At 55.4% G+C, this 13,234-nt stretch overlaps 3 protein-coding genes across 3 annotated transcripts; 1 reads left to right on the top strand and 2 right to left on the bottom strand.

The window, feature by feature from the left end:
* Nucleotides 1-869: 869 nt before the first annotated feature.
* On the top strand, nt 870-1,974 carry IUM83_09862 (uncharacterized protein; the record flags this gene model as incomplete). Its single annotated transcript, XM_067934335.1, has 3 exons — nt 870-983; nt 1,042-1,694; nt 1,770-1,974. 3 exons carry the CDS (start codon nt 870-872, stop codon nt 1,972-1,974), a joined length of 972 nt encoding a protein of 323 aa, XP_067799395.1.
* An 8,681-nt stretch (nt 1,975-10,655) lies between these two features.
* IUM83_09861 (uncharacterized protein) lies at nt 10,656-10,901 on the bottom strand (the record flags this gene model as incomplete). Its single annotated transcript, XM_067934334.1, has 1 exon — nt 10,656-10,901. One exon carries the CDS (start codon nt 10,899-10,901, stop codon nt 10,656-10,658), a length of 246 nt encoding a protein of 81 aa, XP_067799337.1.
* A 732-nt stretch (nt 10,902-11,633) lies between these two features.
* Nucleotides 11,634-12,428, bottom strand: IUM83_09860 (uncharacterized protein; the record flags this gene model as incomplete). The annotated part of the gene is made up of 1 exon (XM_067934333.1): nt 11,634-12,428. One exon carries the CDS (start codon nt 12,426-12,428, stop codon nt 11,634-11,636), a length of 795 nt encoding a protein of 264 aa, XP_067799375.1.
* Between the last annotated feature and the right edge of the window lie 806 nt (nt 12,429-13,234).

Below are 13,234 nucleotides of genomic sequence, written 5' to 3'. Positions count from 1 at the left end.
TGATACTGTAACTTGTAACGCAGAATACTGAATAGTACACGGCGGTCTATTGTTATAGACCGCCCGTCAGTGCAAGGGAGGGGGTTATAGTATAACACCGAATTACACGATAAGCGTTCAATTAAGATCATGTTATATTTCATTCAAGTCAACACGATTTCAACCACCAATGCCAATTAATTGTTACCATCTCGAAGCTGCTATTCGACCCAGACTTCATCGAGAGTCTCGAGCAGCTAATCCGTACGTTCGCTGGTGGCGTTGTCAACGACTGTGCCATTGTCAGCAGCCCGCGCATCCTAGACTTAACAGAATCGGCCATACATGCCATATTTGGCAATGAACCAGTCCTCGGAGTCTTCAGAGAAGACGCACTTGCCAACCTGGAACCCACCACCAGGCCGTGGTCAACCACACCACGACCGTCTCAATTGATGGGGGTCGCGGATTTCTGGCGCGTGTGTAACTCACTTGATCTGAGCGCTTCCACTCGTGGAAATGTGATCTTTAAAGGATTTATAGATGCCCACATCACCTGCTTGAAGGTACGGTGCTAGGCCACCCGGAACCACCGCCATTGTGATCGCCTTTCCCGTTGGTGTGCGACGGTAGTTGTAAACGATGATCGGATGCCGATCTCGTACTTTGGACAAGAGTGCAAGCGCCCTGGCAGGACCGGACTCGTCGATTGTTTGCCGCCGTCGGACACGCGAATGCACAAACCGTTGTTTGCGCAATGGCTGAAGCGTTGGCCAGGAGAACAGGAAGCTCCAGCGAAGGTTTTTAGTTTCCAGCTAACGTTCGAATGTCACTTTTGCTTTGAAAGCGGTACTGACTACAAAGTTAACTTTAGCATCGCCAAGACCGCTATGTCTGGCTCGACTCAACGCGACGCCGACGGCGACTTCGTCATGTCCGTAGGACAACCCGTGTTCGAGTTCATCAAGGCCCCGAAGCTCGAGGACTGGAGCCAATCGGCAATCGTCAAGTGGCGCAAGGCACGGACCCAGTATGAGTCCCGTGTGCGCCAACGTTGCGTAGATAGTGGCGCTCGCCTCTGTGAAGGATTCGTTCGACGTGAAGCTGCTGAAGGTTGTGAGCCTGTATGAGCTACAATCGACGGTGGAGGATGTAACGGAGGATCAGTTGGTTGAGCTGATCTATGATCGCACCCAGAACGTGACGAACGAGTTCGTCCCGGATCTGGATGGGTTCTTTAGCAAGAACCTGAAAATGGACCTGCGAGAGGTCGATTTCGACGCCCGAGTCCTAAAGTACTATCGCGACTTTTCCGAGCTGATTGAGCAGCATGGTTTTGGTCGGTTGCTCTCTGTGGGGCTTCCAACTGACGCCCAGTTCGAGGATCGCATGAAACGCCGCTGCAAAATCCTTCTGGACAACCTGGAAGCGCAGGCGTTGCGCGATGATGTTCAACAGTATGTCAAGTATGAGTGCCGTTCAGCGAGGAAGAACGACTTCGAGCTGTTTCGTATCATCAAGGAACGCGCAAGGACCCAGCATAAGTACCACGTTTTGAGCTTGGCGTACAAGCAGAAAACGGAAATGAGTGGTGACAAGAAAGTCCCGGTCAAGGACGCCAAGGACGCCACGCCTCGCAAGAACCGCGAGCAGCACGAAGGCAGTGCCCGCGAGAAGCTGAGGATGAACGACAACCCACAAGCCGTACGCAGCAGGTGCTCCACTGCTCCAACGGATGGCTGCTTGCATTGCGGAGGTGCTCACTGGCTGTGTGAGTGCCCATCTGCCAGTGAGGAAGACCGGCGCAGAGCCCTAGAGAAGCTGCGCGCTCAACGCGAAGGGGCCCGGGTGCGCTCGAAGGCGGTGCGCGCTGACAACCAGCAGCGCGCTAAGATTGGTGAAGTGCTGGTGAATGGGATGGTGACTGCCCCCTACTGCGCGGACTCGGGGTCCGATAGCAGCGTCATCCCCAAAGCCCTAGTGGATGGGCGGTGATGTCAAACTGAAGCCGTTGGCCGAGACAATGATGGTGACGGTGGCGGGTGGAGGGCGAGTGGCCGGCACGCATGAGGTCGAAGTCCATTTGCAACTACAGACGGCTGCTGGCACGATGCGTGTCTCACATGTCCCATGTTAGGTAATGAGTGGAGTTTTTGCTAGGTGACGACACGCTGAAGTCACTCGGCATCGACGTGGATCGGCAGCTAGAGCAATTGACAAGTGGATACCTGATGGCGGACGAGGACCCTTTCAAGATCGAGGAAACTACAACCAATGGAATCGTGCAACATCAGCTAGACGCAATGCTCGCCGACGCCAAGCGTGAGGGATTTGATCCCGACCTGTTTGGTAAGTTGCGCCAGTCGGTGCTCGAGTACAGTGATGTCTTTGCTCTTGATATTGGTCAAGACCCCTGCGAAGGTTGAGCCGCTGAAGATCACGCTGAAGCCTGACGCTGTCCCGTTCAGGGCGAAATCATGCAAGTATGCCCCTGCGCAACGTGAATTCCTACGGCGTGAGCTTAAGCGCCTGGAAGATCTGGGGTACATCCGAAAAAATAACCACAGTGGCTGGGCTTGTGCTGCTGTTCCCGTTGCCAAGCCTGGCAACCCAATGGAGTTTCGCCTGACCATCGATTATCGGCCCGTCAACAGACAAACGGTGCCTATAGCAGGTGCTGTACCCAACATTGACAACTGCAACTCTGTCTCTTGCTGGAGCTTATGGGTTCTCGGCGTTCGACTTGCCGAACGGATTTTTTCAGTTCCTGCTGCATGAATCGAGCCAAGAACTGATGAATTTCGTATCCGAGGGTACTGTCTACTCGCCTACAAGGGTGTCAGGGTGGTATTGATTCGTCACTGCATTTCCAGAACCAGATGCAGAAGATCTTTGTTGACATGCTGTACGCTAGTCTTCTCTTATGGATCGACGACATTCTCGTGCATGCCAAGTCTGCCCAAGCACTCTTGGACACGCTGCAGTGTTTCTTCGAACGTGTGCGTTCGTACGGATTGCGCCTGAGCGCAATTAAAAGTTGTTTGTTTAAGAAGGAAGTTAAGTGGCGCGGGCGTATGGTCAGTGGTGCAGGCATTGCACATGACCCAGCGCGCTTGAAGGCGCTCGTGGACCTTCCTCTCCCAGTGACTGGAGCTGACTTGCAACAGTTCCTCTGCGCTTCAGGATGGCTGTGCGACACTCTCATGGTCTATGGTCGAGTATCCAAGCCTTTGCATGACATACTGGAGTCGGTGCCGTCGACTGTCGGTCGCACTCGCCGCCTCGCGGCTGGGGTCACTATGGATTGGAATAACGATGAGCGCATTGATTTTGACGCCATCGAGCAGCTGATTGCATCGTCACAGCCTCTAGCATTTCCTAGCGGTGTGCGTGTTTACCGATGCCTCGGAGGTTAGTTGGGGTCTCGTTGTCACTCGAGTCCAGCCAGCATTGGACTGATGATCTCGCGCCATGGGAGCAAGCTCACCAGTTGCTCGTTTGTAAGAGCGGGATTTTCTCCGGGTCTGCCACGAATTGAAGAATCATTGACATGGAAGTGTTCCCTATCATGTGGGCCTGTATGCACCTGACCTACCTACTGCTTCGACGCCTCGGTTTTCGCCTATTTTGTGATCATAAGAATTTGATTTACATTTTGATCCTTCGGTTGAGTTGAAGAGCCACACTCGTGGGCGTCTTCAACGTTGGGCACTCGTGCTCGCAGGGCCACTCTACGTGATTGAACATGCGGATGGAGAGCACAATGACTGGTCGGATCTCCTTTCTCGGTGGGGTGGCTCCTCCGATGCCTGACGGACTGTGGGGCGATGCGGGCTCCAAAATCAGGGAATAGCCTCGCGGCTAGACCTTGATCTCAGACCACTCAACTCAGAATCTGAGATCAGGTCTCAGATTCCAAGCTGGGTGAGGCGTGTATTCCTCACTCTTGCAACCCCTTGTCTTAGTTCTTCCTAAGGATACACTGTGGGCCCAGACTTGCGTCGGCCACACCAGCTTCCACCGAACTCGAACGTTCCCAGGTGGCCCCCCAGACGAAGTTTGCTCCTTGCTTGGAAGGCCCTTGTACGCACGGTGCGAAGTCCGCTGTGCCCCGTTTTCTTTAATGTAAACACGTCCACTTCACACACACTTAGTTCACTTCTCTTCTCAGGCCCTTGGACTCTGGGCCTTAACAGCCTCCTCCTTGCTCAGCGACTCCGGCTTCGAGTCGCTTCCAGTCACGACACTTCCTCCGGCGGCTCAGACTGAGAGCCGCACAACGGTCTTCACTCGCCCCTCAGACCAGAGTGGCCCCGAGAGTTGGATCGGCTTGATCCTGTCTTGATCCAGGGTTCTCGCTCTGCACCCTGGGACTTCCGCGCACCACGCCTTGATGTAGGCGACACAGCAAAGCTGGGAACCACTATCTCAGACTATTCGCGCCACGCGGATACCACTAGCAACCCCAGAAACCACTATCCCAGGTGTTGTTCTGCCGAGACCTCAGAGCGGAGCGCCTTCCGTCCGAAAATATGAAGCACCGCCAGGAAACCAGCCAACCGGCACGAAAAACCAGCAAAAACAATGTCCCGCGTGTGGAAATACAACAACGAAGGCAAACCGGGCCGAAACACGAAAAGGCTTGGTTGTTGAACTTGAATTTATTTGGAGTTAGCTGAGCTTGACCGTAGAACACTCGTAGCGACTCCACTTGACCTTGCGCGCGCCGCCGGGGACAGGGACTTGGTCCCTGTGAAGCAACACGCCCGTCGGCGCAAGACGAACTCCGCAGCTTGCGGTCTTCGGGGCAAAACAAACTCTGATTATTATCATGCACATGCACATACAAAGGGCCTATCAAGTAAGGGTGCAGACATCTCCTGGGTACACCTTGAACAAGGGCGAAATACCACTAAGCTACTGACTTGGCGGCGTTCGTGAATTCGCGTCATTGCTTTGGCGTCCTTTCATTGGTCTGTCTGGGTCTGTCATCACTTGATTACACTGATTACTCTGGGTACAAATAAGGTGTAATCCAGATGACGCCAAGATCCTGTGGCTCCAATTGGCCCATTCCAAAGGCGGCTGGTCAGGCCGAATCTTGTGTGCCAGACACCAGGTGCCGAAAAGCCACAATGGGGCGACCCTTCACAGCGACCCTCCAAACGGCAACCGCCAACTTCAAAGAGCAACTACCGCAGATCCCAGACCGGCAATGTAGCCATCTCCATGTAGTCACTTCATATACGAGGCCATGAAGTCGCATCCCAGGTCCTGCAGGCACGCCGCAGACTCGCAGTCACGTCCTAGGCTCGGAGCAGCAGCTGTCTTTCACCAGTCTCCACTTAACCTCCCAAACTCCGTGTATCCAGATCCCAACTTGGGCCGACAATGGCTGAATCTCAGTTTGGCCCAAGTTCGAAAACCTGAGCTGGGGGCAAAATTACGGTACTGATTCCATATCCCACCTGTAACACCGATTTGCCGAGTCTCAGTTTTGACTCCAATTCGGGGACTGCCAGGCCAGAAACCTGAGCTGGGGGCAAAAATACAATACTGAACCCATATCCCAGCGGTGGCATCAATTTGCCGTGTCTCAGTTTTGGCTCGGATTCTGGGTCTCTGAGGCTGGGAATCTGAGCTGGGGGCAAAATTACGATACTGATTCCATATCCCAGCTGTGACACCCCAGAGCCGAGATGAAATCAGACGCCGCACGCCACGCTCTCTTCCCAGACCCCAGACTGAACATCTCAGGGTCTGGTGCACAGACAAACCTCAAACCGAACTCCAAACCGCAAAGTCTCAGACTTTTGACATCACCCTCAGGTCCGAGAACCCCTGGCACTCCAAACTGTTAGGTCGCCAATCAGAAATCTGGGATCTGAGACTTAAGCAACCATGTGACTCCGAATCACAGATCCAAAAGGCCAAAACTCAGTTCTCTGCCCAGGGTCCGATTCAAGGCCTGGAACCCCAGATCTGTGGCCTCTAGAGCGAATCTCAGACCTCTGCCCCCAGACCGAATTCAAATATCAGACCTGGGGTCCGAGGTCGCAGCATCTTGACGCCCACAGAGCCCAGTTTCCAAATGTAGCCAGTCCAACTTGAAGTCTGTACAAAGACCAGACTTGGATAAACAAATATCCACGTTTCAAGTGACATGTGGCCGGTACGTGGTAGGGTTTGGGCTTCTGACTGATGGGTCCTAGCCTAGAATTGGCTGGGACCTCGTCACAACTGTCACGCGCTGCAAAGCCATTACCCACAGCCGCACATGTGACGAGGCTCGCTCGGATCTTTCCGGTGAACCCGTCAATAGCCTACCGCCAACGCGCTCTATGTCCCACGCACGACCCTTAATGGATGGGAGGGGCAGCTGGCTTCAAGGAACCGTCACTTCAACAAGAACTGGCTCGGAGAACATGGACACACTCAGCCGAAGCCCCAGGTCTCAGCTGGAAGGCTCAGCTACTTCGCTGAGACTGCTGTGGCTCTGAAGCCATGATGACTGAAGTTGACTATGGATTGGCTTGACTCCTCTGAAGTCTGGATTGCGGTCACCCCGCTGAGCTACGTTGAGCTCAGTCGACCCGGATAGACACCTGTTGGTGGCTGGATGCGTGGCAAACTGAGCCGATCTGGTCTCAGCCGCACTCGCTGCGGCTCGGCTGAGAGTCGGTCAACTTGGGTGGTGAAGGTGCTGAAGTCTCCAAGTCTCAGCTGGAAGAACTGAAGTCCCCGGGTCTCAGCTGAAGCCAGTTGGTTTCAGATCTCACTACTCTGAGCTTGGGTGGTCTCAGCTGGAACAGCTGGAATCTGTATGTCTCGGCTCAGATGTTTCAGCGGGATGTGCTTGGGCTCAGCGGACGCTCCGGAGTCTCAGTTTGGCGACCCAGGTCTCAGATGATGCGGACACTGGTGGACATTTATGCCGGGGGTCTCAGTTGGAATCTCGCCTGAGACTATGGGGGCTCAGAGTGGCCGATGGGTACACGGTGAATGCGCGCTGTTGGAGGGTCGCGTCATCAAATGATGACGGACTCATATATCAGCCGGGATGGGACCAGCTGTACCCAGGTACGACACACTTTCGACCAATGAGTCACCGGGGATCAGCTACTCATCACTGAAGCTTCGTTGAAGATCTGCCGAACCCATGCCTGACCACGCTGGATTTTGCTGAGCTCGGTCTATTATTGGCTAAAACTCAGGTTGAAGCGCCGACTGCCTTAGGCACACTGGCAGCTCTCAGGATGGTCTTAGCACCCTTTGTGGGTGCTCTCTGAACGGCGCTGTGCGCCCCCACTTGATAGGTCTTTGTTTGCATGTGTGATAATTGAATCAGAATCGAATTTTCCCCGAAGGACGCAAGTGGGAGTGTTTCCTTGTGTAAAAGGGTGCCGAGGACTGGTTCCATCAAAACTCAACCCCATATAGTCTTTTTGGGTGTGCCTCGGTGTGAGGAGGAGCTTAATTAGCTATTTTATATTATTACGTGATCTGGACGACATTACCGACACGTATTTCGTATTTTCGGGGAGTAAGTGATTCTCCTGAGGTTTCGGCGGAGCGACTACGCGGGGGATGAGATAGGCTCAAGTCTTCAGTGCAGTTGCTGCGTTTCGCTCATTTTGGAGCGTGGTGCGCGGGCGTCCCTGGGTGCAGAGCGAGAACCCAGACTACGGACAGGCTCAAACCGAGCCAATTTTCTCGGGGCCACTCTAGGTTTGAGGGGCGAGTGAAGACCTGTGGAAGCGGCTCTCAGCTGGAGCCGCCGGATGAACTAAAGAAGCTATGGAGAGCAGGTCCAAGGTCTCGGAAGAGGTGGACAAGTTACGTGTGGAGTGTCGTGTTTTGTATTGGAGACAACCCGGGGCAGATTGGGTTGGACACGTGCGAGCTGAGACCTGTTGAGTGGGGAGCAGGTTTCGTTTGGAGAGTACTGGAGACATCTGAAGTGGGAGCAAGGTTGCTGTGGCTGGCTGACGTCTGGGCCCAAAGCGTAGCCCTAGGAAGAACCGTCAAGGGGATCGCAAGGGATGTGCACACGCCGTGCCTGACCAAGGACCGGAGCTGGGAAGTTTCACCCGAGCCGTTGTTGGACTCAGCTGAGGTATTTCAGCTGAGACCCCAAGACTCTGAGCCTTCTGAGCTCTAGTCCGACGTTCGGCGGTCTACATTTATTCAAGGTTCGATCTGGAAAGCCGGGAATTTGTCCGCACCTCGCCACAACTGGTGCGCGTGCCCCGATCAGGAAACGACTTTGGACGGACGAACGTCAGCTATGTCGACTGAAGCTAGTTCAAGTGTCTCCAACACAAGTGGTGAGAAGAGCGAGACTTCGCTGAGGCGGAGTCTGAGCGTTGCTGGATTGCCGGCTGAGGTGGTGCCGCAGGAGGCTGAGAAGTCCAAGTCGAAACGATCGACTTTTGAAGTCCCGGCCCTCAGCGCTGAAGCGGAAGCGTCAAGTGAAGCTGAGCCAAGCGCTGAATCCGAGACCCACTGAAACCGGAAAATGTTGTGCCGCCGCCGGATTCGCCTGAGACGAAGAGGTCTAGGACGGATCAAGGTGGTGGAGCGGGCACTCAGCCGAGCGCTCGTGTTGATGAAGGTCTGAGTGAAGGAGTGCCCGCGGAGAGCAAAACTGAAGCTTCTCAGAGTGAATCGAAGGCTCAGACCAAGGATTCTCAGCTGACAAGTGCTCATCCGGAGCCAACTGCTGCGACTCGTCGCAGTAGCCAAGTCGAGGGTGGTGCGCTGAGCTTGCTGGGAAGCCGTGAGGTGTCTTTGAGGTCGCAAGGCTCAGCGGAGGCTGGGACGGGACCAGCTCGGTTCAGTTATGCATCTGGAACTGGTTTCTTTGGCTCAGGAGGTGGTGGAGCTTGGTCAAGTTCTCTTTGGCCGGAGCAACGCCCCTTTCAACGGCTGAGTGGAGTCCCCGATGGTGCAGAAGCTGGAACGCTGCGCTTGGCTCAGCTGCCTGAGATGACGGAGGCTGAGATGACGGAGGCTGAGATGATCGCGTATGACCGATCTCAGCTGGAGATGTGGATGTCGGTGCCTCCTGAAGTCGTGCACCCTGTTGATGTGGCGTATACACCGCGTCATAAAGGTTATGACCTTTGGGGGTTCATCCGAGCTGCTAGTGCTACGGCCAGACACCTAATGTCGGTGACTCGGTCACCCTCGGCGAGATGGCTGAATGTTTTCCACGCTGAGCGTCGACGGATCCCTGTGGTGTCTGATCTGAAAGCCATCCACGTCTCGCTCAGAGTGATGCCGCCTATCGCATGTGTCGCCTTATTTCAGACTATGCTGCATGAGGCTGGTTATGAATTTCTGGATCCAGGATCTGGATGAAAACGAGTACGAAGTGAGAAAATTACTATACTGTATGAGTTCTTGCGGGATCGCACGAGCCGGAACCGGTTCGGTGTGATGCAAACCCACGATGAGTAGCAGGGCCCTGATCCACCAAAGTGAGTTGGTCACTTTGAGTGGAGGGTATGGTGATGGATCTGCGGGGAGGCCGTAGATCGATGGACGGGGAACTGTGTATTTTGTATTTTATATTTTTGATGACGGATCCGGTGCTTTGGACATCAGAATGGAGCAAAGGAAGGTGAACTATGGAATGGTCTGAGCCCAGATCCACCGTTTCCGACCGAGGTCGTGCGAGTTTGGATCTGAAGGAATGGGCTCTGGATCTGGGACGAGTGCGTGAACTGGGTTTTACTGATGGAATTACACCTCATGACGAACGGAACTAATGAAATGGAGATAATGATGACAAGGTGATAACGAAAGGGGTGGATTCAAGAAGTTACGCTACGACACGACGACTCAGGTTACCCCGCACCCGGTTACACGATGTGAGGCGTAGATCCCGACTTCACCCGGGCTGGTGCCTTTTGATTTAGCCCTTACACTTCGGTGATGGCGTAGCCGTTGTAGAACTTGGCGGGAATGCGTACGATTTGGCGCGCCGGATGGTACTGGGGTGTGTCGCGGTATGTGTTGCGCCATGGATCTTCGGCATTGCACTCATCCGAAGTCTCGAGAAGGTCAGTGGGCTCAGGCCGATGTAAATTTGGATCTGCCAGGCGGGCCTGCAGGCCAGGGTACCAGGTCACCGTCTCGGTGCGCTTGGGAAGTGCAGAAAATATGGATCCAGCAAAAGATCCAAGTTTCCCACATGACAATTATTAGCTGCTCCAGGATCTGTTTCCAAGCCCGGCCTGCATGGGATCTCCGGTTGTTACGCTCCTTGAGGAATGCGGCGAGCCATGGATACGCCGAGATCATCGCATCCGTAACCGGGAAGTTGTGGGTGGATTCCCAGTAAGACATCAGGTGGTTTTCCTCGTAGATCCTGTTAGTCTCGAGTAACCCACCCAGTCGACCGCCCACGCCCGCCGTAAAGGAAAGTGAATCACCAGTACTCTCCAGGATCTCCCACGGCGTCGAGGTGTAAAGCGTCTCCCCATTGTCCTCAGTGATTAACTCGGAGAAGTAACCATTGGATCCGTACGAACGGCGATTGCCTGGATCCAAGAACGGGAATAACCAGCCGGGGGATGTGGGCAGCACGAGAAACAGCACGCCGATCGGCATGGCGGCCATAGTCAATTCGCTCAAGCGGGCTACCAACCACGGGTAAGATTCGGCGATAATCAGAAACTGGGGGCGCTCCCGACCGGGGATGCATCGCTCTCCGGGGCCGAAACGCGCAGCGGGAGCCAGTGGATTGAACGCCGGTGGTTGGCGGGCTGGATCTGAAGTTCTTCGCGGACGTGGATCTGGGCCCCGACCACGTGGATCTGGAGTTCCTCGCGGGCGCGGATCCGGATCCCGGCCACTTGGATCTGGAGTTCCCCGTAGGTGCGGATATGGATCTCGGCGTGGATCTGGGTCGTCATCCCCGCCTGGGGGTCCGCCGGATCCGCCAGCCGTGGGTCTGCGAAGAGGAGAATCGTGCTGGCGGCGTCTCTCAGCCGAGCGTGACTGGGACAACGCTTCCAGGGTCTGCGCCTCGAAGAGTTCGCTCATCACTGCCGCCGTCACTTCGTCCTCCTCCTCGACACTGGTGGCAGAATCCCCACGCGCCTGTTTCTCTTCGCCAGGATCCTCGTCGGGATCCTCGTCCCCAATACCGGCGTCGTCGCGTTCAGGCGCGGTGGGGAAGACGCGACGCTTGGCAGGTGGACTTGGGCCTGGATCGGAGGAAACACCCTCACCGCGGGCGCGCTTGGAAGCTGCGAGGTCAGCTCGTCTTCGGGATCCACCCTCTTTCTCCAGATCCGGATCCGAAGGGGCGGTCTCCACGTGTGACGACGAGAACCCCGAGGTCCCGATCCGAGACTCTGGATCTGGGCGGTGTGGATCGGGCGTTTCACCTGCTGATTGTTGGCTGGCAGGCGTGAGAGGAGCGTTGCGAAGCAAGCTAAACAAATACGCTGGATCCAGCGTCTCCTCGACTGCAGCGGGGCACGTACCGGCTACCGCGGATACCATGGCCAGCTGCCGGCGTGCAATTTCATGTTCTCGCCGCAGATCGTCGTGCTCTTGACTCGAGACCGTGAGATCCTGCGCTAGGACACGACGTTGGCTCTCGATACCCCGGATCCGCTGTCCCAAAGCGTTCAAAACCGCTAGCCGTGGTTTCGAGCTCCGCGAACTCGGCACGAAAGCAAATCCACCTCTTGGTCGGAGGCGTCCCTAGCCTGGATCGCCCGATCCAAGTCCGCCATAGTGCCCCGGTGTACCCCCCCCCCCCCCCGCAAAGTATTTAGCTCGGATCTGGCTTCGCGGTGCATCCGTTGATTCGCCTGGAGGTCGTCTTGCAGCCGATCCGCTCGCCGAACCGCCTCGTCAGCGGTCGCTAGGGCGCGATCCTTCTCCTTCTCGAGGTCGTGCTGATGGTGGGCCGGTGGGTCCTGCTCCATGGACCCCAGCTCTGCATACGCCTGGCGCAGAGCCCCTTGGGCACGATCCAAGCTGCCCTCGACGATGTCCAGGTTGTAGAAGAGGTCGGTCCTGTCCTGTTCCACTGCCTCGCGCTGTTCCTGGAGATCTTGGATCTCGGCTTCGGCCAGATCCACCTCGGAAAGGAGACGCTCGTTATTTTCTTCCAGGTGGGCCCGGGTACGTGCAGCCCGATCAAGGTGTCGCTCGAGGTCTTGGATGTCGCTCGAGGTCTTGGATGTCGCGTGCTTGGTGGGCAACTTGGATCTGGAGTCCCTGGATCCGGTCGTTCTCCCCGGTGCTGAGTGACGAATGTGGTCAATCTCGGCATGGAGGCGCTGTAGCTCGGCGGCCTGCTCTTGGAGGTGCTCCTCGGCTCGGCGGAGATCCTGCGTCTGGCGAAGTAATAACGCGGCGACCTCTTGTTGCTCTTGGTTTGCTACATCACGCGTAACCACGGCAGCTCGCAGATCCGTCGTCAGCTGATCTCGGCTCGGGGCCGCACCGGGCACCGATGCCGAGCGAGTGTGGCCCAGATCCAGCCTGGGGCTGTGAGTGGAAGGACCCTGAGGTGGGTGTGCGGGGGATCCGACATGACGCCAGGCGGGCGGAAGGAGAAGATGTGCACGTAGTGATGCCGTTGGGCTGCAACGACTACGAGCAGGAGGCGGCTGTGGTGAAGTGAATTTCAGGTTTTGGAGAGAAGGAAGTGATAGATCCAGACTGTGGCATAAATCCGCAAGACTGACGGACCTGGATCCCGACCCTGGAAATGGAGGCAGATCATTACCGGTGGATTATTACTAGCGGTGGATCTGGGCTATGGAAAGCTTTGCGAGATGCATGGAGTGTGTGAAAATAATATTCAAGGGACCCCGAAGACGATGCAGGGCACGAGGATGCTAGATCCAAAGGTTGGAGGGATCTGATTCCTGGATCCAACCTGATTCCTGGATCTGGAGATATGCTTTGCATCTGAGACAGTGGCCTGGCGGAGGTAATCAAGAGACACACAAGGAAAATAAACAGACCACGTAGAGTCAGTAGACAGTGATGGGATGATAGGATCCATAGGAATGATTGGACTTTGGGATAGGTCCGGACTTAACGGTAAATCAGAACCGCATTGCTTTGGACACCGCAAGACCTTCTTCCCTCGCCTGGACCCGGGAACTACATTGGCCCTACACGGCGTAGAGAGGTTAACGGTAGGAGATCTAGTGTTGGTTATTAATTCTGGATAATATATTGGCCAGATCCAACCTCCTAGTGATCCATCCTAAGCCTA

The sequence above is a fragment of the Phytophthora cinnamomi genome (genome assembly GCF_018691715.1).
Source record: "Phytophthora cinnamomi strain GKB4 chromosome Unknown Contig5, whole genome shotgun sequence".
Lineage (NCBI taxonomy): Eukaryota > Oomycota > Peronosporomycetes > Peronosporales > Peronosporaceae > Phytophthora > Phytophthora cinnamomi.
Note: the sequence above shows the minus strand (reverse complement) of the source record. Positions and strands in the feature narration are given on the sequence as shown.